Source organism: Pezoporus flaviventris, unplaced genomic scaffold (genome assembly GCF_033815535.1).
Source record: "Pezoporus flaviventris isolate CSIRO_AGI_PZ_B2104156 unplaced genomic scaffold, CSIRO_AGI_Pfla_v1 ptg000071l, whole genome shotgun sequence".
NCBI classification, from domain to species: domain Eukaryota; kingdom Metazoa; phylum Chordata; class Aves; order Psittaciformes; family Psittacidae; genus Pezoporus; species Pezoporus flaviventris.
The window spans coordinates 1,478,056-1,500,808 of NW_026892619.1; the positions used below are offsets into that span (position 1 = coordinate 1,478,056).

At 43.0% G+C, this 22,753-nt stretch overlaps 1 protein-coding gene across 4 annotated transcripts in view; it reads right to left on the reverse strand.

Moving 5' to 3' along the window:
• Positions 1-22,753, reverse strand: part of EBF2 (EBF transcription factor 2) — a 115,882-nt gene that overhangs the window by 88,725 nt on the left and 4,404 nt on the right. For all 4 annotated transcript variants that reach the window (XM_061472476.1, XM_061472475.1, XM_061472477.1 and 1 more), the window contains exons 4-6: positions 22,658-22,713; positions 22,217-22,290; positions 16,696-16,764 (exon numbers count right to left, since the gene is read on the reverse strand). In XM_061472476.1, the coding sequence (XP_061328460.1) occupies positions 16,696-16,764; positions 22,217-22,290; positions 22,658-22,713 (199 nt within the window). The remainder of the gene's footprint in view (positions 1-16,695; positions 16,765-22,216; positions 22,291-22,657; positions 22,714-22,753) is intronic.

The window sequence follows — 22,753 nt, forward strand, 5'->3', positions numbered from 1 at the left end:
TTCCCTGCCCAACCCGACGCTGGTTTTAAAGAGTTTTTAAACCTTATTTACAGTTACGTTACTCTGGTAAAAGAAATTTAGGCATCAGTTGCCTTCGAGTCCTCTTTGGAATATTTCCCATACACAGATATAAGAGCTGGACAAATCTCAGGCTGAGATCCAGAACTGGGAGAGTATTTTGATCAAGAAAAATTGAAGACTTGTATTAGCTCAGTTCAGGAGTTTTCTCTGGAAAAGAGTGTCCCAGTGGAGACAGGCTTCAGGGGGAAGTGATGCAGCAGCATGAACTGACTCACGCATAGTACGAGTCTTATCTCCAAGAGTCAGCCTTTTCAATGCCATCTTACAACAGGGACCTGAATGATGTCTCCCAAGTTCCAGACTTGTGACTCACTCACAGGACACTCCTTCCAATATGGGATCTTGTTATTTCCGACTTTCCTCTCTCTGTTCTAGGCCTAAACACATCAGGTGTCACTGGCTGGGAACAATGGCTGGATTGAGTCATTTCTCCCTTGGAATGGAACTACAGAGCACCAAGGTCTGACAGCAGACACTGCTGGAGTGCTGGTCTGAACCAGTCCCAGTTACATCTCCTGCTTCCCAGTCACAGCCAGCACTGGGTGATGACATTTTAAAGTGGGAGGTCACAGTGCATTCACATCCTTCCTTCTACAATCATATCCTGCCTTCCCTGTCACAACAGATGGGCTACAACATTCCTGCCTGCTCCCAAAGTAGCTGGGAACAAGCAAAGAGAAAGGTTCAGAAAGAGAAACATGCATGAGATGACCCATTCAACAACCAGTTACTGGCTCAAAGGGGAAGAAGGAGGAAAGACAAGTATCAGACAGGACTTCCTGTGAGTGTCCAAAACAGAAAGACTCTGATTGTGAGCAGAGACAAAGGCTTTGGCATCGTACAAACGCTCCTTCGAAGATAGAGAGTGCCATGGGGAGAAGGGGGCACAGCACGCAGGAGTAGTAACCAAATGGGATAGCTACTCTCTCTGACAAAGCACATGCCATCCAAGTCACTAGGCCATTACAACAGGTACAGGAGATGTAATATTATCATTGTCTAGCCATAACTCTATAAATACATTCCAACTTGACAAATTCTTGGAGAAAAGCAGCAGTGAGTGTCTGCTGTTATGGGTCTAATGAGCTGCCTCTGAAATCCGAGCTAAAGACAGCTCCCTAGTGGCTGCCGAGCCCAGAGGAAACCTCCTTCAGAGTCCATCAGTGCAAAGCGGTGCTGACAGCTTGGGACTACACAACACACAGATTTATTTCACAGACAGCCACAGACAGGAATTTAGCACCCCAAGCTGGCCTCCTGCTTAGCAGAGAAGGTGTTAAAACGCAACCACGCAGAGCCTGGCTCCCCCTCCCCACACACGTTTTCTTCCCTGACCCCCTCCTTGAACAAATCACAGTAGCAACTCATCAATTTGGTCACCTGCATCAGGCAGAACACTCACCAGGTTCCCCCTTTCCCACCTCAGTCTCCCCTAATAACCCCCAGCAACTTTTAAAATATAAGCCTTATTATTATTGTTTTCCCCCAAAACTGCTTTTGAAGATTAAAAAAGGATTTGCGGAGTTTCACATCATTTTGGTTTAAGAACATGTTGATAACCTCGGGATTGAAAACCCAGCTCAAAGTGATGAGTGCAGGTTCTCACACACCCCAGCATTCAGACAGACAGACAAGCTTCATTTCCATTAACACAACAGCAAAAGCTCTGAGAGATCCCCCAAACAAGAGGGAATTTGATACAGTTGGCACTGTGGCCAGTGCTGATGATATACAAATCTCTCCTGCTTGCACATCATGCTCCTATTTTTAGACTTTTAGGAAACAAAGAGCCCTTCTTGCTGGCTATCTGCTTGTTTGGGAAAAAGGGAGGAGAGGCCTTTTCTGCCTATTGCTCCATCAGCTTCAGAGCAAGTTTGTATTTGCTGATTGAGTCTGCAACCAGCAACAGGAAGATCCAGCCTTTCACAATGCTCTCACACAAGTACCTTCCTGATGGCACTATGATCACTTTTAGATGACTTCCTCGCCATTCAGAGAGAAGCCATCAGCCCTACAGCACCCTTCAGTGCTTCCTGATGCACAAGAAGCAGCTCATCCTGGCCCAGAGTAGCCAAGCACTGTATTAACCAGATTGCTCAGCAGTGACAGACTGTATTTGCATTCCAAGGTGAAATCTATCAAGGGGAAAAGATGAAGTGTGAGATTTCAGAGCAGACAAGGTGATCAGATAATGACATTGCCCTACACAATACAGGATATGGTTACCATTTTCAATTGAGCTATTTGTTTACGCTCTCCTCCACCCAACTAAGCAAGTACAGGAGACTCCAGATTTTAACATCAGATACAGAGGTGAACATCAGGGGTAAAGCTTCATATTGCTCAGGGTTTAGCTTAGATAAGCATCCAGCTGAAGCCTATGAGGATGAAAAATCAGATAGGAAGTCTCCTCAATATGGACTCTATAAATAGATATGTATAGATGCATAAATATATGTGTGTATATATATATATATCTCAAAAGCACTTCCACAGAATTTTGGGGGGTTTTGCAGCCCTACAGAAACTCTTAGAGACTTAGGAATTTAATTTCTTACCAACACATCATGGAAACTCACTCTTAAGGATTTTATCTCATGGAAAGCAACAAGGGATAGAACTTTAAAAACTAGTTGGAGGTGACACACACAAATGAGATTTATGTTCAAACTCCTGCTTGTCTGAGGGCTGGTCTTGTTTTCTTATTCCTATTTCTTATTCCCATTAATCAAGCTCATCTCCACAGGTTTCTTTGTCATCCCCAGCCTCCTTTCCCATTCCACTTCTTCCCTGTTGTCCCGATTTCCCAAGACATTTCCACCCTATATTCTTCTAAGCCTGTTCATCTACCCATATAAAGCAACTGGAGATTAAAAAAGAAGACAACACAATGGGGAGAGATGAAGCTCATTACAATATAGAATTTCAAACTAAGCAAGGCAAAGTCTATTCTATACTTAGAAGCATTAGAACTGCTTGTAGCTGTGGCTGTACTGATGCAGAACACGAGATCTATGCTTCTTCTCCAGCCTTTCCAGGCTGGGGAATTCAAGTGGGCTGATTCCTCCTTTGGGCTTCCAGAATCCCTCCCCACCAAAGCCTAGAGAGCATCATTAGGATATATTGCAGAAAGGCTCAGAATAACAAGGTTCAGGGCAATACACCAGACATGAAGTGAGGTGGGTTGGTTTTTTTTTTACCCACCTATTCACACCAACACTGATCTTCCTACAATCACCTTTTTCCTCACTGCAACCTCACCAAGGGCAATATTGCCTCCTGATAATACAACCTTTGTATGCACCTTCAGAATCGAGAGAGATCTAGGGGAATTTGAGGGTTAGAGGAAGGGAATTTCAAACCAAACTTAAAGAAGCACCGCACAGAGCTAGGTGATGCGAGATCAGAAAATAACACCTCCTCTCTGCCCCATGCTATAGATCTCACCTCCTAGTGTCCCACTTTCCCTACATACACATAAGTCTCCCTTATATCAGCACTGTATATTGATTGGGGTGGGATCAACATTAGCAGCAAGGAGCCATCTCTTTTACTACTGGACAGTTTAGTATTAGGAAGATCCACACTGCTGGATGCTCTGCATACACTGGCAAGACAATTTTTGACTCGGGGAGCCTACAACCCAAACCAGGCACAGCTGAACAGCAAGACCTTCCCTCTGTGAAACTGGAATTAAAGGGTGTTAGGAATAGTCATTTCACTCCCATAGTCTTTCCCAATTAACCTCAGGGTTCAACACAGCCAGGTCCCCTCTAGTTCCGATTTATCCCCCCACCCACACAGTAACTCCAAAAACTGATGTGAAAAATTAAACTCATTGTTGCAATTTGCTTAGCTTAATCTAAAGCAAGAGCGCTATGTCCCCTCGTGAATGCTGCTGCAAGTGGCTTCGCAGCCTGACCCTTACTTATAATCCCCTGTAAATTCACCCAAAAAGTCATGAACTACATAATATTAGTTCTTACAGACTGACATATTTCCCTGATCTTTCATGAGCCACATGGGGAAACAGTTTTCGCCTGATCTGAATGCAGAAGAAAAACAGTGATCCTAATCAACCGTTTACCCTTAGTGGCTTCCCTAAACAAATCTGGGAAAGAGCTTAAAGGCTTGGGAATATCCTCGACCCTGCTTGATGCACTGTAATAACCCTACCTAATTATACTGATATAAAAACTAATTGGAGAGATAGCAAATGTCAGGGTAAGATGCAAATTGTAGGGTGTTAATTGCTGAACAGGTGCTGGAATAGAATTAAATGAGCATCTTGATTAGGAGAGTGGAAAAAACAAATGTGGACCCCGAAATCAAGTTGGCCATGTGAATTATTTAGCAGCCTCCTTGTACCAGCCAAAGGTCATGTTGATGTGACCTCTGCTTTGTGATGGGTGGGCTGCCAAAACAATAGTGAACTCTAGGAGAAAACAGGACTTAAGAGGGAGAGGAGACTACCCAACGTATGGAACTTCCAATGGGATAAGGAAGGAGCTTTTCTTCCTTAGGGGACTTCTGGGTGGATAACATATAGCAAGTCTTCCATAGGGATCATTGTGGTGATACGCACTAGTCCTGGAGCCAGGGGAGTCTCTGTGCAGGTACAATACCACCTTGTCCTCTGCTGCCCTTGCAAGCACAGAAACAAGCTTACTGCCATTTACAGCAAGTTATCTGGGGATACAAATGTTGGTCCTAACAAAAATGAACTAAAAGCCAGGTTTTTAGTCCAAAAATGGACTCAGAGCAGGATTTTCAGTCACAGCCGGCTCTTCAGTGACACTACTATGGTAGTAAATCTTTTTCTCATAGGCCCCCAAGAAAGCTGTCTCATGTTCCAGTTGCCATTGAATGACCAGTAAACAGATGAGATCAAGTAACATCAGCAAGTGACAGAACCTACTGAAATGTTGTGCTAATTATGGAGAATTCTGGAAACCAATTCTTTAGAAATTACTGGAAAGATTTAAATGGTTATTCACTTCTGTTAATTATTTCATATCACACTGGTTCAAACAACTGGGGCATGAGACTAAAGGAGGCCTTTCCCACTGAGCTCGCTTAATAAGCGAGCAGGTCTCAGTGATGGGAGCAGTTGATATGAAGTGGTAGCGGAAATGACTGCATTACTTCCCAGAGCAGCTGAGATTCCATCTAGAGCAGGATCTGACCATTAGGCACTGTCCAAAGTCACAGTACAAACGTGCAGTGCAGAGCTTCACTCTGAATAGAAAGGATAGAGAAGGAACAACCAAAACACTAAGAAACAGGCCAGCTGCCCTGGACAGGCTTAAAACATCAGGAGCCTAAAAGATATCTTAAAATGAATATAAGCAAGAGCTCAATTTAAAGCTTTTAATATTGCCAATGAAGTGCAGCATAAGAGCTGGATCTTATTTCTTTGCTGCATACTAACAGGCTACAGCCTCTCTCCTTTTAAGTCTTGTATTCCCAAACATTCACGCAACACAGCACACTGCAGTTGTCTCCAGACTAATTCCCCATTAAATACATTCCTACATATCAGCCCCCTTTTTGCAGAAGGCAGAACTAAGCACAGAGTTCATTCTGGCACCAGGAATGGATGGTGTTAAGGCAGTGGCGAGAATATGACCACCAGTGCTACTGTCAGCTCCTCAAGTTGAAAACCATCTTGCACAAGACAACAGCCTAAGCCCATGACAGAGACACTGAGCATAAGAGTGCCAGTGCCCTTTTCCCCACCCAAATGCCGGAAGATTCCATACGGATCTGTGCAACAGTGCCAAGTCATAGGAAAGCCATGTTTCTGTCCCAAGAAGTGCAAGAGAGGGACAGCGCTTACAGTGTCTACACACAGATAACACACTGCAGGCACACAGGAGCAGGCACCAGTTCAGAGGATGATGAAACACTTCCCACAGCTCTTAGAGGGCAAGAGGAGAAGCACACTTAAGACTTTAAGCTTAGATTTATGACAGTAAAGACCCGAAGTTCCCTTTGTGTCTAGGGGATATGATACACCATGGGTGACAGGAGAATAGAGTGGGTACTGCATTGCAATGCTCAGTCTCCTGGGATGAAGACACCAATTCATTATCTGCACACCATCCTTCTTGGGGCCTCCACTGCTAGAGGAGGCAGCTGCCAATCACGTTCCATTCTGCAGACTTGTTCAGTGCTTGCAGTGTGGGCTGGAAGCAGCTGCAGGGACAAACAGACTCAGTTCATTTTTCAAGTTCAGATCTATGTCTTAGAGGGGAAGGGCTGCAACTCCAATCAAGTTGCCTCTCCAATGACTTCAGCTTTAACTCTGCTCTTCAGGGCTGCTACAGATATGCAGGGTGTACCTGAAATGGCATAATGGGGTGTGGGGGGGGAAGATGATGACAGTAGAGACTCAATTTGTGTAGGGTTCAATTGAGCAAAGTCTTGGTAGTCTGTTAAAATCCTGTACCTGCATATGATCACAGCTGTGCTGCAGGCTGTTATACACAGCTCTGTAGAGCCATTATGTTAACAACCACCCTGTACTTTGCCAATGCTGACAGTGTCCCAAAACAGCTCAGGGAACAGCTCTAGATTTCTTATTTGGGAAAAGTAACGTGCATGAAAGATACAGGGGATTTTATTATCAAACACTCATATTAAAGCTTGCAGGAAGATAAAACTTCACCCACACCTGCAGCTTACAGCAATGTTAATAGCAAGTCTTTCACATGCCAACAATCTTAAATACAGAAACATTACAGAGCTCTTAAAAACTCATTCAGAAACTAGAAAATGTTACAATTAAAATAAACTAATTAACTGAAATCCTTTTTGATGTATATGGTACCATCCTATTATGACGTAATTCTTCCTCAATACGTCACAGCATGTACCATGCCCCATTCCCATTTTTACCTGCTTGTTCTAGCTGCTCCTTGCCTCTTCCTCAGCCCCCAGCTGGGCCCAACCTACCATCAGGTCCTAATCCTCCAGTCAAGACTCGCAGTCCATACAAAATTCCTCACCAAACCTTAAAGCCCAATTCTCTTGCCCGGAAGCACCATTTCCCCACACTGCAAGCAAGCCATCAAGAGGCTGCTCCCAAACTATGTGCAGTACACATCCACAAGAGTTACAGACAAGCCTGAGCCGATAGAAACTCTCCCAGCTATATGACAACTCACATGACCCAAGCAATCAGAATCCACTGCTCTAAAATCACCTTTGATCTGTGCAAATACAGAGCATTTATCTGCTGGCTGCTGTTCTCTTGCTAAAGCAGAGCTCTCAAGTGGAGGAAAACGGCCATCCAATGTATGAGTGCACAAAGAGACAGAACTTCACGTGCCTTCGTGGGTAACATAAACAGAAATCTTCCCTATAAAAAAAAAAATACAAACCTGAAGCTACAGAAGAAAACGAAAGGAAAGGGGACACAGTCCCATTGCCCATCACAGAAATGGTTCAGGTCACTGCTTCTGAAGGGCAGCTCTATGTTAGGCGAGTTATCAGGCAGGGCTCCTCTCCTGCTCGTGTTGCCTGGCTAAACAGAAAGCAACTGACAGTGACACTTTCTGAAGGCACCGAAGTCAAACTGGAAAATGAGAGAACCAGATGTCCCTGCAGGAATGCTGGGAAATGCTTGAGATAAAGGGGAAGGGGAAAATAAAACCCCAAACCTTTAACCAAAACGTCCCAGAGGATTTTTTTTTTTGAGGTCTATGTCAACAAGTGACACTGACACAACCCTGGATACTTTTCCCCCCTCTTTAGCCGAGGAATTCTGACTGACCAAATCTTTTGTCAACATCAAGGAAAATGATTTATTCTGGCGTGGAGTCAGCCTTCAAAGTCCTCGTTATTTTTCTTCGAGGTACTGAGCACCCACGTTCCTAATGAGAGGAGAGATCTGGAAAAACATCACTGTTCAAGTATTTGCTCCTGCTCCAAATTAGTATCCAGCACAATGTAGCGTGGAGACCCAGTGACACGGCGAGCAGCATTAATTCAAGGAGCATTTAAAACTGTCCAGAATAAAACCCTCAGATAGATGCATAAGATGAAGAGCATGTCTGAAGGAGGCAGAACCTCCCCAGCTTTACCTCTCCTCCCAAACAGCACTTTTTAGTTTAGATACATGTGAAAATCCCAAGTTTTACCTTTGCAAAAAAGGAAACTTAAGGAACTGTAGTTCCTGATGGGAAGCTGACAACAACAATAAAGCCCAGCTGGGAGTTCTAGCAGTTTCACGATCTTTTCAGGACTTAGCTTCAACAAAATATTTACATACATGCTTCTTGATGTTGATGCTAAATAAAAGTGCCAAGTGTTTTGCCGAATTGGGATCCATTTGCTGAAATAGCTTTTTATCAAAGCTGCAGAAGAGAACATAACCACATCTCTTCAAAAACCATTCAATATTTGGATTGACATCCCCACTCTTGGCTTTAAGTCTCATTTCTTTATGCCGTCAGGTAATTTGATCTGTTCACTGTGTTCTGGCTTTCAAACGCTTTAAACACCTGTGTAATTACCCATCCTACACCCTCTCTTTTCAAACACTTGCTCATCCTCCTCTAAGGTAAAGCACAATGTGTGTGTGTGTCTGGCTAATGCAAACATACCTCATGCAGTCCTGCTTCTGCAACGTAGCTCCTGGGTACAGAGCCTAAGAGCAAGGCAATTATTTCTTTCCTTTCTCATACAAGCCTCTTGCACAGAGCTGCAAAGATCAAGACAAGGACCCAGCGGGAAAACGTGGTAGTGGAAAACTCTTCCCCTGAAGCAAAGGAACAGACCTAACTAGAGCAAGTGAACACCTACAATAATCAGGCTAACAAACCCGCTTGGTGGTGCAGTCAGCAGCAACAATGGAAAGCATAAGGCGCATGCAGAACGGATGGCACATCCTGTGGAGAAAGTTGACTAGGACTTTGAGAGAAGCACTGCGAATACAAGGGAAAGGCTGTCAGAGGAGCCACTTCCTATCATGCTACAGAGCCTGTACCTTGAAAGGATTCACAGTAATTGACAACACCATTTTCCTTTGCTTGGGATTCACATTTCCAAGGAGAATAGTTACTCCACTCTTTTCTCTTTAAAGGGATAAAAAAAAAATCCACGCAGCAGAATTTTCTGCCTTCATGCCAAGAACTGAGCAGAGGGAAGAGGGCTCAATGGGCTGCAGAGCTGGACTTGCCCCGCTCACCGATGGCCCCAGGCCACACGGGTATGAAGTTGTGACACTGCAAAGCTCCTACAGCCCAGACTCTGCCAGTTTCCTTTCCCAAATTGCAATTCCTTCCTGGAAAAGTGGATTGGGTTTCACTCCTTGTTTTTTGGTTGGTTTTTGCTTGGTGGTTTTGTTGATTAAAACATACACACCCACTTCCAGAATACTGGAATAACAGCCTTGCTCCCGCTTCCACTGAAAGGAAAGGAAGTTTTGGTGTGGATTCACCCAAGATAAATCCTTAGCTCCATTTAACATGCCATACAAACAGGAGCCCTGGTGGTTGTTCTCTGCTGGAACAAACAGAACAATCCCTTCAGCGTGAGAAATGCCATTGTCTGGTGGAATCAGCTTCATGCCATCTCTTGTCAGGTGTGACAGCACTTGAGTTCATGAGAGGGGCAAGTGATTAAGAGCCACCACAGGGCAATCAGTTGCTGCCTCATTTTACTTTCTTGAAATAGCCTTTGTAGGCCAGATACAAACCCAGGTAGGGCAGAGCGGCTCCTTTTGCCTAATGGGTTCAGAGGCACTCAAATAAGCTGAGTGCTTAAAAACAACTCAGGAGCCACAGTAAAAGAGAGAAAATTATTGCTTCCTGCCATGACCAAATATTAAACACAGCACGCACCTAATGGCTCTATCACTCCCCAGGGAAGAAGCTTTATGAACAATAAAATCCCAGCAGACTTGCACTGTTTGGACTTAGGAGCCTCATTATAGGCTCACTGATCCAATATGATTTACAAGCTCAATGGACTCCACTTGAAGGAAAAGCCACCAAACGTGGAGTTATAAATGGAATGCCCATGGAGAAATAAGCATTTGTTTGTGAAGGAAATGAGCAGAGGAGATGGGGAGGAAAGAAAAAAAAAGAAGAAGAAAGAAGATGGGCTGGATGAGAGCAGCACATTAAAGGTCCCAGTCAGAGAAAGATGGGAATATGACTTGCAGTTGCAGAAAGGAAATGCTGTTCCAGGACATGCTTACATGATCTAGTCTGGAACACACAAGACTTGGATTCCACTCCACACTGTCTCCTACATGATCCTGGGCAAGTCATGTCAGCTCTTACTGTGATTAAAATGGTGAGCCCATTGCTATCTGAGTTAGCAAGTTTCAGATATACATTATATACTTTCAGTCTCAACCCTGTCTTCATTTTGCAAGGACGCTGGGAGATGTTCCAAGTGGGACAAGTTATTTCATCCCCTATCTGAAAAGGGCAAGCACTATACATTAACTGGCAGCCTTTCTTCAGATGTGAAGCATTCACTTCAGAGCAGCTGAAGTTAACAGCATGGAAAATACACAAGATCTTACCAGAAACAGATGGTGAAAGAAACACAAGGAAGGGATGGACAGAAATAAAAGGTTCAAAAGGAAAGCAAGAGGCAGTAACAAGAAAGGCTAGGGCAGATGAAGTGACAAGTCCATAAAACCAGGTCTAGACAGAGGCCTAGAGGAGGGCAAAAGTGATAAGGAACAGTATTTCAGGTCATAAATACACAGAGGATGCTTTCATCAAGATGCAAATACTCTGAAATACTGGCAAAGATGCGCTCAGATGGATCCAGACAAACGCAGGCCATTTTCAAACAGCTAAGTTTTAGAGATCACATGTCACACACCAATGCTCTGTGTGCCCAGAATTTCTTTTGCCCTGTTTGCATAGCAAATTCACCCTCAGCGACTGGTCCCAGAGGTGCTTTAGCTCATGGGAAACTTTGATTCCATTCCCCACTCTTCTGTTACCAAACTCCTTGACTCCACTGGCTCCTCACACTGCTATCACATCTGTAATTCTGAGAGCCCTCAGCATCAGCTGGCTGTTCATAAGAACAGGACACAAACTGCATCAAACTCTCTTTACTGCAAGGACAAAGCCTCCATTTAAGAGGAGGCTAGGATTTTTCCACTCTGTTTGAACTCTGATCAAAACTCTGCCTTGCCCAGTCAGGATTCACCCAGCCAGCACCAGCAATGGTTTTTGTCTCCACTAAAGGAGAAGTCATCTAACAAGATTAGAATTTGTCCATGCTTGCTGTCCAAACTGCACTAAAGCATCAGGGAACCTCTCTGGCAGGTTAAAGCCATTCCCATTGTCTTGTCCCTATAGGCCCTTGTCCAAAGCCCCTCTCCAGGTTTCCTGCAGCCCCTTTAGGCACTGGAGCTGCTCTAAGGTCTCCCCTTAAGGAGCCTTCTCTTCTCCAGGCTGAACCAGCGCTGCTCTCTCAGCTTGCTCAGAGACTTAACCATGTTCCACTTGCAGTCCTGAAACCAGAACATGAGCTGACTACTTCAGTCACACTTAGTGGAACTAAACCAACCAATTTTAGTTAACACTCCAACCTGTTATGTTTTTCCCTCAAACTTATCCCAAAAGGCAAGTGTTCCATTCAGAGGGCTCAGGGCAAAACGCTGCACAGTCACACAGTTACAGCACAAGGCCTGCAGCACTCCTGTACAAAGAGCTAGTGGAAGTGAGGTCCCAGTTCTGTTGCTTCCTAATAGATCCGTGATTGAAGTCAGCAGTGATTCAAAATCATTTCTTTTTGCTTAGTTTCAGGAGCAGTAACACCTTCAGTCCAGGCAGCAGCAACTAAGGCCTGGGGACGGAATAACTTTTAAATCACTCCAGAACAATTGCCACCTAATGGCAACAGCTTTCCCCATCACCATAGTATTTGCACACATCAGTTTTCAGCATGTGCCTCTGTGTTACCAGTGAAAGGTAGAAATGCCTATGGGAACGGCTGGAAAAATACAGGGAGTCTGCAATGGAGAACCTGGGGCTTCCACAGCTCAAACAAGCTCCTTAACCACAAGTCCATCCTTCAGCTTTCAGGCACACTCAGAAAGATCTTTAAGCTCCTCCCGATTCACCAGCTTGCTGGAAAACCTGTTGTCTGTTGACACTAAAAGGAAGATTATGTGACACCATCCTCGAGCTTACTCCATCTACAAGCTTGAAGTGATTGCACGTAGCAAGATTACAAGATGTTTTGTACAACAAACTAGTAAAGAAATGTTCTTTTTGCCTGAAAGGGGAAGAAGAGGGAAGAACCAAACATGCACATTAGGCACTAAGAGAACCACGTGTCAAACGGCTCCGATAGTGCACTGTAAGTTACTGACTCCCCACAAACATCCAGTCTACTAAAAAATTCATAAAGAGACAGATGGCACAACAGCAGCTCTTTGCAGGAGAGCAGGGTTTAGCAGTGAACAAAGGACTTTGACTCCCTAGGACAACAGGAGAGATCATTGTGGGGTTTGGAGGCTTGGAAGGGGGGACTGTAGCACAGGGAGCTGAGGAAGGCTGTGTCTCTCTGGGGCTCCTCGTTTCACCCCACAGCAGCAACAGATCTGAGGTGTTTATTCTACCTTGGCAGGCATACAAGAAGCATGGAGCACAGCAGAACAAGAGCAATGCAACTCTGCCATGGAGGTGAAATCCTCACAGTAGAAATACAAAAAATAAACTCAAAATTCCTACTGAAGGATCTGAAACCACTTTCCACAGGGGGAAACGGAGGACTTATGTGACTGGCTTGAAGTCTCAGGGCAACCTGTATCAGTGGGAATTTGATCCAGGCCTCTCCATTCATGCTGTTCTGCCCCTAAGCATTAGGAAATATCCTTATGTTACCCCATGGTTTTAGGGATCAGCCCAAAACGGTGATGGAAAGGATAAAGTCCTTTTCAGACGGCTGAGATTAAGCAAAAAAGAAAAAATGGAAAAAAAAAACCCAAAGAAATATATAAATGAAAACCATCCCAACATTCCCACTTGATGAATGGGGAATTTATATCCCAACTCTCCTAAAATGAGGAATTAAATTCATTTGCAGCATCTCTGACCTTTTAATCCCAAGACCAAGTTTCTTTTCATGTGCATCACTGCAGTGGGAAAGGAGGAAAACTAATTGGAATATAAGCAAAATACACTTTTCATTTGGGAAGTATCATCTTTAAAAGAACAAGCGTCCACCCTTCTATCTGGAAGCCACCCCAACCCCTCCACTTCACATCCCTGCCTATGATTTCAACAAAGAAGGGAATGTTAGTACTCAAAGTTCACAGATTTCCAGGAATTACAAGGAACATCGAGAGCCACCACTTCAGCCACGAAGGGAGGGGGAGAATAAAATCCATTACACTGCTGAAGTCTCACAAACCCACCAATTCCACAGGTACTAACTCCAAAAACTAAGATGGAAAACAGGATGAAGAGACATTAAGATCCCTGGAAACCCACCCGTGCTATGATCCACCACGGAAACACACTAGAACTAACTTAGCCCTGATGAATTTTGATCTCATACGCTAAATTAAAGCTTGCTCTGATATTCTGAGAGCTGACTGGGATTTGTGCTGTCTAAAAAGCTTTGAGTGTCTATTCTGGAAATGCTTCTGGACTAAATATCTATCAAGAAACCTCCTGCCCATGCTCACAAAGCCCTTTCAGTGCTGTGCTCCACTGGGGTTCCATCTTTCCTGCTTTTTGACCTCTGCAATAGCGGCGTTGCAGGATTTGAGCTGTATCATATCGCTGCTGTTAAAACAGAGGCAGCGTTCTGAAGTCAGATTCTGATCAGACTTACCCTGGAATTCTGACTCAAAACACTGAAGGAACCTAAATACTCCAACACTTCCTACAGACCTTTGTCGGTGGGAGAGGGTCACAGTGAATTTCAGTGAAGAAGTTCCCTTTCATATAGAAAAGGGCTAGTTTTCAAGACTGAATGGAAAAATAACTGCAAGGTCCTTAGGATCTAAATCTAGTCCCCAGAGCAAAGGTCACAGCAGAAATGTTTTATTCAGCATAAGAACTTTTGGAATTAATTCAAGGAGAAGGAAAAACCCAACAGCAACAACACGACTGACATTTTTTTCCCACTGAGCCATTTCTTCCTTTTAAAAGGAGGATACAAGTTTCCATGATCTGGCAAACACCGACAAACTGTGCCTCCCTATAGCAACAAACAGGTAAACCAACACAAGTGTCTAAGCATCAGTCCCCCGGAGCATAAAAAGCAAGGAGAGAAACAGAGGAAGGGGGAAACACTGCACTGCTGTGCACTGCTCATGAAGTTATGGTCATATGCAGCAGCTTGTAACATGGTCCCTGAACTGAGCTAAATCTGGTGCATGGTTAGCTCAGTGCAACAGTGGATGGTTATAACCTCAACTAAGTCAAAGGCTTCGGCAGTCTCCTGAGGTCTGTAGGATGTGTCTATGGTGTGGGCCGATGCAGAGCACAGACACACAGCCCACATGCAGCCCCTCTCTGCACCCACTCCAATTATTATTTATTGCTAAAAATAACCTGTAGTTCTTTTTGAACTAAGAAGAAACCCACCATGAAGGCAACACTGAACTGAAAATCTTACCTTTCCTGGCCTGCATGATGGCAAGCTGCATTTCAGAGACTATATTCTACCTGCTACTAAGCTCTTAACCATAGATGTCTTCTTCTAAAGCAGACATATAAAGACCACCTGGATAAATAAGAACACTGCTGCCCAGATTCCCAAGCTAGCTCTGAACACATACAGTTCTCAGCACCATTTTCTGCTTGTTTGAAAGACAGGAAGATCAGTCCCATTGAAAGTAGCTTGGGAGAGTGTTTAAACTCTTTGGTAGTTACTGCTGTGGACATGCCCGAGGGTGACAGTCTAGACAACAAACTCCTCTGTGCACAGGCACATACAGCATAAACTTTGTTATAGTATTTGCATTACATGTGTTAAGACGCAGGATGCAGGATTATCTCTTACTCCTCAAACCTTGTGTAACTGGGCAAAGTGGTGGAATAGGAGCAACTGTGCGGAAGAGGGAGTGATCTGCTAGATGCTGCCCTATGGTCAGTGGTAGAACAAGGTTTAGCTTTGAGTTTAGCTTCTATTCACCACGCTGTTCACTAAACCATGCCACCAGGTATGATTTGTCATCATGCCTTTCCTCTGCGGCCTAAATCTGATCTAGTGGTAGGCACTACCCCCTTCATGGACTTAATTCCTGGGCTAATACAGCACTCATGTCATGCTGCTTCTCTAGCAGCAAGACCAATTTCAGAACATTCAGATTGGAAAGTTCCCAAAAGCAGATTCATACCAAACATCAACACAGCCAAAAATAAGCTTGAAATTTCACAGAAAAGGTCAAGATGGCATATCTGGGACTTCTGCTTCCAGTCAGGAAACTGCCCCCACACAAACAGCCCAGTTTTCTGCCACTGCCAACCCTGGCCCCAACCACAGCTTGTAAATATAACATTAAAAAGAAAATCGTGGGGTAAAAGGAGTGAAGAACCATCACATCAAAGCTCCAAAATACTGAGGTTAACTCTGTCATGAAGAAAAAGAAAGACTTGCAAATCTTTATTCAAACCAGCTTGACCATTCTGAATGCCAAAACAAATTCACAAGACATACTATGACAAATAATGCTTATTAGAATGTAGACAAAGCATGCCAGACACATAACAGACATAAAAGCTGAATCCACAATCATTCCACTTCAGCAGCAACTCGCCACTGGCCCCTTGTACCAGCTGCTTCAGGAAAAAGCAGCTCTTTAAACAGTTACTATAGATTAAAGGGGGGGGAGAAGGTTTCTTCCTGACTTTCCCTTGTTTCCTGTTCTCCTTCTGGAGATCTCAGTTGTGCACTTTTTGAAAGCTCTGTCTACTCTTATTTATCCTTCTGGAATCTTGATCTCCAGATAGCAAACAACACTTCAAGTCAGTAGTTCACAGGTGACTTCTCGGCCTCCACAAGTACTCACAGTTTTTAATGTGCCAGCTCATGATTTAACAAACCCCTGCTCTCCCCTATTTATGTTATTCACCTACAAACTGGCAAGCAGAACCTAGACTTGGATCTGGAACTGAGTAACATATGAAGGTGCTGTTCTACATCAAATTGCTCGCAACACCCAAACCATCAGTTTTAATCCTACCCAACATGTTGCACTTCTGCCTTTACCCCTTCCTTCCTCCCCACATTCCTACAAAAATGGTATTTTGTTAAAGAATATTACTGAATCTGCCAGGTTGCTCAAAGCTTTATCTGTCTCAGTAACCCAGCTGGATCAGATCCCTGGTGAAGAGAAAACATTCCAGATGTATATATGGAATATTTGCTCACAATTAAAGTGATACATAGAGAACTTAGTTTAAAAGATGAACATCAATCATTATGCCAAGGTAAGCCTAGATGGACTAAAGCCAACCCGCTCGTAGGCTGGCAGCTCTGTCAGGAATCATGAAGCACAGATATCTCCAATGGCAGACGCTGACAGATATCCATCATCACAAACCCTCAGCCACCTCAAAGCACAACCAACAATTTGGGGTGGCTTTTGTAGGAAAATGAGGATTTGTCTCCTACCTGTCGATGATCACGGGGTCAGACGGAGTCTCATTTCTGTTGCCACAACTTTTCTTCTCACAGCACCGACTAAAGAGAGAGAAAACCAAGGTTAAAGAATTACTGGGTCTATTGACAGCAAAGCAACCAGCTGAAAGTCTTGTCTGCAAAGCTTCAGAACTCAGCATGTGCCTAGAAGAGTGACAGAAAATTCTGGCTAGGCTTTCCAGAAGGGAATTCAGTGCCCAAGTCCTGGTTGTTTCCAGCCGGATTTTGGTACTTGGCTCCTCATAGTCTTTTCTGCAATTCCCAGCCAAAACTGAAAAGCAACATGGTCATGCTTTAGACTAAGGTGCTATTCATAAAGCTTAGCAAATGATTAACAGATGTCACAATGACATGACAGGCACAAGTATCATGTTATGTATGGTTAAAAGTCCATCTAAAGAAACCACTGCATTTCCTTTTCCCATTTTTAAAAGGAATAATAAAAAAAAAAACAAGAGAAAAAAATAAATCAGGAGATGGGTCACCGATTTCCACTGACAGACCCACGGACACGAGTGATGCTCCTTGCAGATACAGCAGCCAAGTACCAGAAATTCAACAGACTTTAAAAACAGTCCTTAGCTGTAGGAGTCCACTAGAAGAAATTTCAGCTGTCCTGATGCTCAGATAGCTTGTTCCAACCAGAGCTAATATGGGAGGGGGAAGATGGAGTCATCCAAAACTAAGGAGTCTGCATCCCAAGTCCCATTTGCCTCAAAATTCACCAGATGACATTCTGCCCTGACACAAAAGCCTTCCCAAATTCTGCTTTCCAGAGTCTGCTGTGGTTTTTCAAATTGACACCTATGGGATCAAGCAATTGCTGAGGGTTTTTTACAGTGCTGTAATTGGTGCTGAGTACATTTGAAAAACTGCAAATTCCACAGTTTTCCAACTGGAGAGCAATTCCAAGCAGAGGAATTAAAAAAATCCAAATTCAATAAAATGCTTGAATTCACTGAAGGCAGACAAAGCATCAAAGAGGGGCTTCCCCGCCCCCCAAATGCCTAATATTCAATTATAAATACCTAAAAAGCATTTGGACAAAACCCCTCATTCAGATATGGAAAGGAGAAAACACAGGTATTTGGAATTGAAGTTACAGCGTGTGCCAGAACCTTCCCGTTCACAAGTTGCAATTGCCCGGTGAGATGAGCTCCAACCAGCAGATCTATTTGAATAGCAGCTCTAACTGTTCCAGCATTTCTACATTCCCTTTGCCTCAAACCTGCACTTATTCATCGATGCTAGTCCTTTTAAAATAAAAGGAGACACTAAATATTTAAAAATCCCTGGGGCAGAGCCTCGAGCTGCTGTAAATTGTCATAGCTCCATCGACTTCAGTGAAGCTATGGTAATTCACACTAGCTAAGAATATCCTATTCCCTCCTTCGCCCAACTTTAAGTGCATCTTTTATGCATTTCATTGCCTAATGATTGTTTAAAGAGAATTGCATATTTTTGTTCTAAAATCCTGAGACGAGATAGTTTCTAAAGAAAAAAAATAAACCCCCCCAAAAGCAGAAACCCCTCACATAGACGAATATAGATTTGGCATCTGCTTCCTACATATCCAATGTAACACTGGGAATAAACGCTTGTGCTGGTTTACATGCTGCTCTAATAAAACAACAAAACCCCCAATTTTCAAGATACTTTTGTAGTGTTTGGGTTTTTTTACAGCTAGCAGAAACAGCACTTGTTTCCTCTCTGCAGTAATACTAAATGAGATACCCTTTAGTGATGTAACTTATGCAGATGATCATAAGTACGTATCTGATTGCATACTGATAATATCCAAGCAGAACACACCAGCGGCTCCTCCATCACATCTCATCAGCTCATACACCCTTCCCAGGGCTGCCATTCCTTGGCATAGGAAGTGGCTTAGGATGAGTTATGCGAGACTGGAGTTCAGTGTGGCTGCGGTCTGAAATGAACACATTTTGGGTGATGGGAGTTTGCACAACTGTCACAGTTTAGAGCTTTACATTTGGAATACATAGAAACTTTCTTTCTAAAACCATGGCTTACAGCTAAACTTCTCCGAATACTTCAAAATGCTTTTGAGATCTCCACATCCTGATCACACAGAATTGACTTGGTCCAATTTAAGTCAATGGCAAAACTCCCAAGCTCTGGTAGTCAGAGATCAAGCCTACGATATTCTCTTAAAGCAAACTATTGGCATGACTTCACCAATACCTACACTTCTGCTACAACACTGTGCCAGGAACATACCTTTAGCTTAAAACAAGAATATTGAGGCCTGTAGTTTCTACACCTTTTCTTATTATTCTTTGCCCTTTAACTAGATCTAATGAGGAAAAATAATGGTTTACATTAAAATAACACCAAAATCAAACACAGAAACCAAAAAGCTCCTATGGCCAACACCAAATCCCCAAACTGAATGCCATAGAAGGCTCAAATCAGGGGCAAACTTGCACCCTTTCCCTCCCCACACTTGACTAAAATGGTTTTAAAATTCAGCCCTCAACTTGCCTCCCCTCCCCATAAAATAAAAAAATCTGTCTCTAATTTCAAACTCAAATAAGCTCCCAGCATGGTGGCCTTTGTTTTGTTTTCTTCTCCCCAACTCCTCCCTGCAATTGCATAACAAAAGTGTCTAAATTCACACCATCTGGCCGATAAAGACACGGGCCCCAGCGGCCGCCTGGCCCAGCTGATTAGAGCTCCCGTCTAGTCTGAGCCTTGTGGCGAAAGTCACAGCTGTGGGGCTCGCCTGTGCTCAATACAACTCTGTTATTAGCCAGCTGTAGGCCCTGAGACTACTTCTGTTCACATTATAATACCTTTTAACCCTCTGAGCATTGAGGGCATAGGGGGTTGCTGGCAGCAGCATAACAACTAGTTTCCTCTTAGTCGGTAATTGGAAGAAAAAGAAGAGGAGAAAAAAGTTATTCCAGGAGAGGAGAGTGTTTACCTTGATTTCCAGCCATTGGGGGGAAGCCTGTGTGTCTGAGAGAGACCCACCTAACAGGAACAGATCCCATTAGGGCAGGATAACCCAAATGAAGAATTTCAGATGTGCAAATAAATAAATAGGAGGCTCTCAGTGAAAGCACTAATTATTGAGAGTTGAGAGTTTAACTTTCAATGGGTATGACAGATTGGTGCAGCCGTATCAATATTTAGACAACTTTCCTGCTAAGCATGCATCTGTCATCGTCTGAGGGAAAGAGACGGGGTTTCACATGCACTTGTCTCCATGCAGCAGGAAAAGCTGCGTGTGTGATTACATACAAAAAGAAAGCCTACCTTCAACTAGTGAGGACTGGAAGCAGAGGAGCAGAAAGACTGGCAGACCCTTCTTTTAAAAACACCAGGCATCAATTTGGACAGCAGAGTGGGTAGTGCATTAAATTTTTATATACTGTTACTAATGCAAACTAAACTAGAGGCTTTAAAAATTGATGCTGCCACTTAAGCAGCACACAATGAGGAAGATTTGATTATTGTACTTAAAAGAAATAAAATAAAATGTCAAGTTTAACTAGAGCTGGATCCATTCCCTGGGCATTATTCAAAGTGATATGTGTAATGCCTCTTCAGAACATGCAGCATCCTGTTCAGAGCTACTTTAGGAAAACACGACATTTAAAACCAAATGTCTTGATTAGGTTACAAAGTGCTTTGATTTCCTTCACTAATCTGTTTTTTACATAGAAAGGACATCCCCGAGTTGTAATTCTTCCTTGGCTAATCTATCAAGCAGGAAAGTTCTGTGTAATCAGAATAGTGGCTTACATTTGTAGAACACTACCTCAAATCAAGCACAGAATATGGTTGCAGGCATCAGTGGAGGCCAGGCATATAAAAGCTGAACAGTGACTAGAGGCATGAAGAAGCAGCAGAGCAAAAAGCCAAATTAATTTTATTTTGAAGTATATTTGGATGGGAAGGTGCTGGTGTTTGCTGAAATACTTCAGCTTCTAAAACTGCAAGAGTGCAGACAGATGTAGAGATACAGGAAGAGAGGAGAAAGATGAAGTGTGCTGTTACGTTGTTATCACAGCCGCATGCAAAATCCAAGAATTTTCCTTCTCCGATATTCACCCAGTTACAGCAAAGACTTTCCACACTATCGATAGCATATATATTTAAATTATGTATTTAAATACATATGCAAGTTCCAGATGTGACAGAAAGTAACAAAGGTACCTCTGCTCTTTGGTCCTACAGCTACGGTCCCCGTACAGCGCACCATACGGGTGTCTCGCCTGATACACTCCGTGTTTGTGCACCCGGATGCGAAGTTGGACAGAAGTGACAATGCTCATTTTTTAATTAACAAGAGCAAAGCCCAACAGAAACACTACACATTGACTCGATTCTTACTATGTTTAAAAAGTAATGAAATAGTTGATATAATATCTAAGTACCGAAACTGATACCTTCCCTTGACAAGGAGTCTGAGCAAAAAGGCTGCTCTTACTACTACATTAAAAGGTTACTTTAAAAAAAAAATCATTAAAAAAAAAACAAACAAAATAAAAATCAAGCAGCAAACTGCAAACATTAGAAGAAGCAATCATCAGTCCAACAGCTTAACCCCCTCCCACTGATACAATAAATCATAAACTGTGGTTAATAAAGGCCAAGACTGGGTTTGCCTTGCCTTTCTTTCCTTTCATAAAATACATTCTATGCACAATTTAACCCATCTTAATATGAGAACAGTGACTGTTTGCATTGTTGTATGTACTGGAAAGAATATCAGGACTTTTCCCGTTCTCGTGTAATAACTTCTCATGGAAGCATGATGTACATACATGAGGTACATGCAACTTCAGACTTAGATAAATATTACTATATCATCCTCAACTCATTTTACCCTCTAATTTATAACTTTACATGTTAAAAATAGCGTCTTTCTGAATTAAAAGGTAGAAGTCCCCTATATATTGCATACACGGTATAAAAAAGGATTTGTGTTTTGGGTTGAGGAGTTTCTTTTTGGGCTGGCGTAAAACTAAGCAAAATTAAGGAACATGAATGATGAGAATTAAAAAAATTAAACTATTTCACCAGATAAAATTAGATGAAGAATGCCTTCTAATTGCCAGGGAAAAATCTGTACATTCAATTGCTCATTCTCAAGAGGTGAACAGGAATTGGGTAAGAAATAGGCAGATGAAAAGTCTTGATTTAAACAGTGTATATAGAGGCCCAGCTTAAACCAAAGCAGCTCAGGTCAGACTGCAAATATGGGGCTGCTCAGCCTCTTGTGGTAAACAACAAGAAAAGCCAAAGCAAAATAAGATAAAAAAATAAGACCTCAAATATATGTATGGGACCCAAATCAAGCATTATCCACATGTAAAAGGAAAATCTTCCTACATAAATAACCCCTGTGACTCAATGACAAAAATACCAAACTCTTCCTACCCATAACTTCATCAGAAAGGCCATTTTGGCATCTATGGAAACAAACTTGACACATGCCATGCCATTAATCAAGTCATCTTACCTGCACATGACCTCGTGGGTAAGCAACACTCTGCACATTTCAGGGTTCTTGTTCTGTCCTTCGTAAGTTATGGGCTACAAGAATTAAAGGCAGGGGTAAGCCAGGAGCATTGGGGTTACTCACATCATAATATTCAGATCTAAGGTGAAGGCTTTTTACCACTATTCACACATAAAAACCTTCCCCCAAAGCCTTTATGAGCAGGGAAAGCAGCTTATACATAAATATTGATTTTAAAGAGGATAAAAACCTACAAACCATAAAGAAAAAAATTAAATAGACTTTAGAGCATTACTTTTCAATTGCCCTCAAAAATAAGGTCTTTAAGATGAACCAGAGGCAAAAATTAACCGGAAGGAAAAAAAACATGCAGGGCAGTGTTTGGGAAAAAGGCAGGCTGCAGCAAAGCGGGACAGCACGGCACACATTAGCTATGCTCACCTGCTTAGTGACTGAGTCGATGAGTCTAACGTACAGATCCTGTTCAGTCCTGACACCTACAGCGAGACAGACGAGCAATAAACAACGCTGCCACAC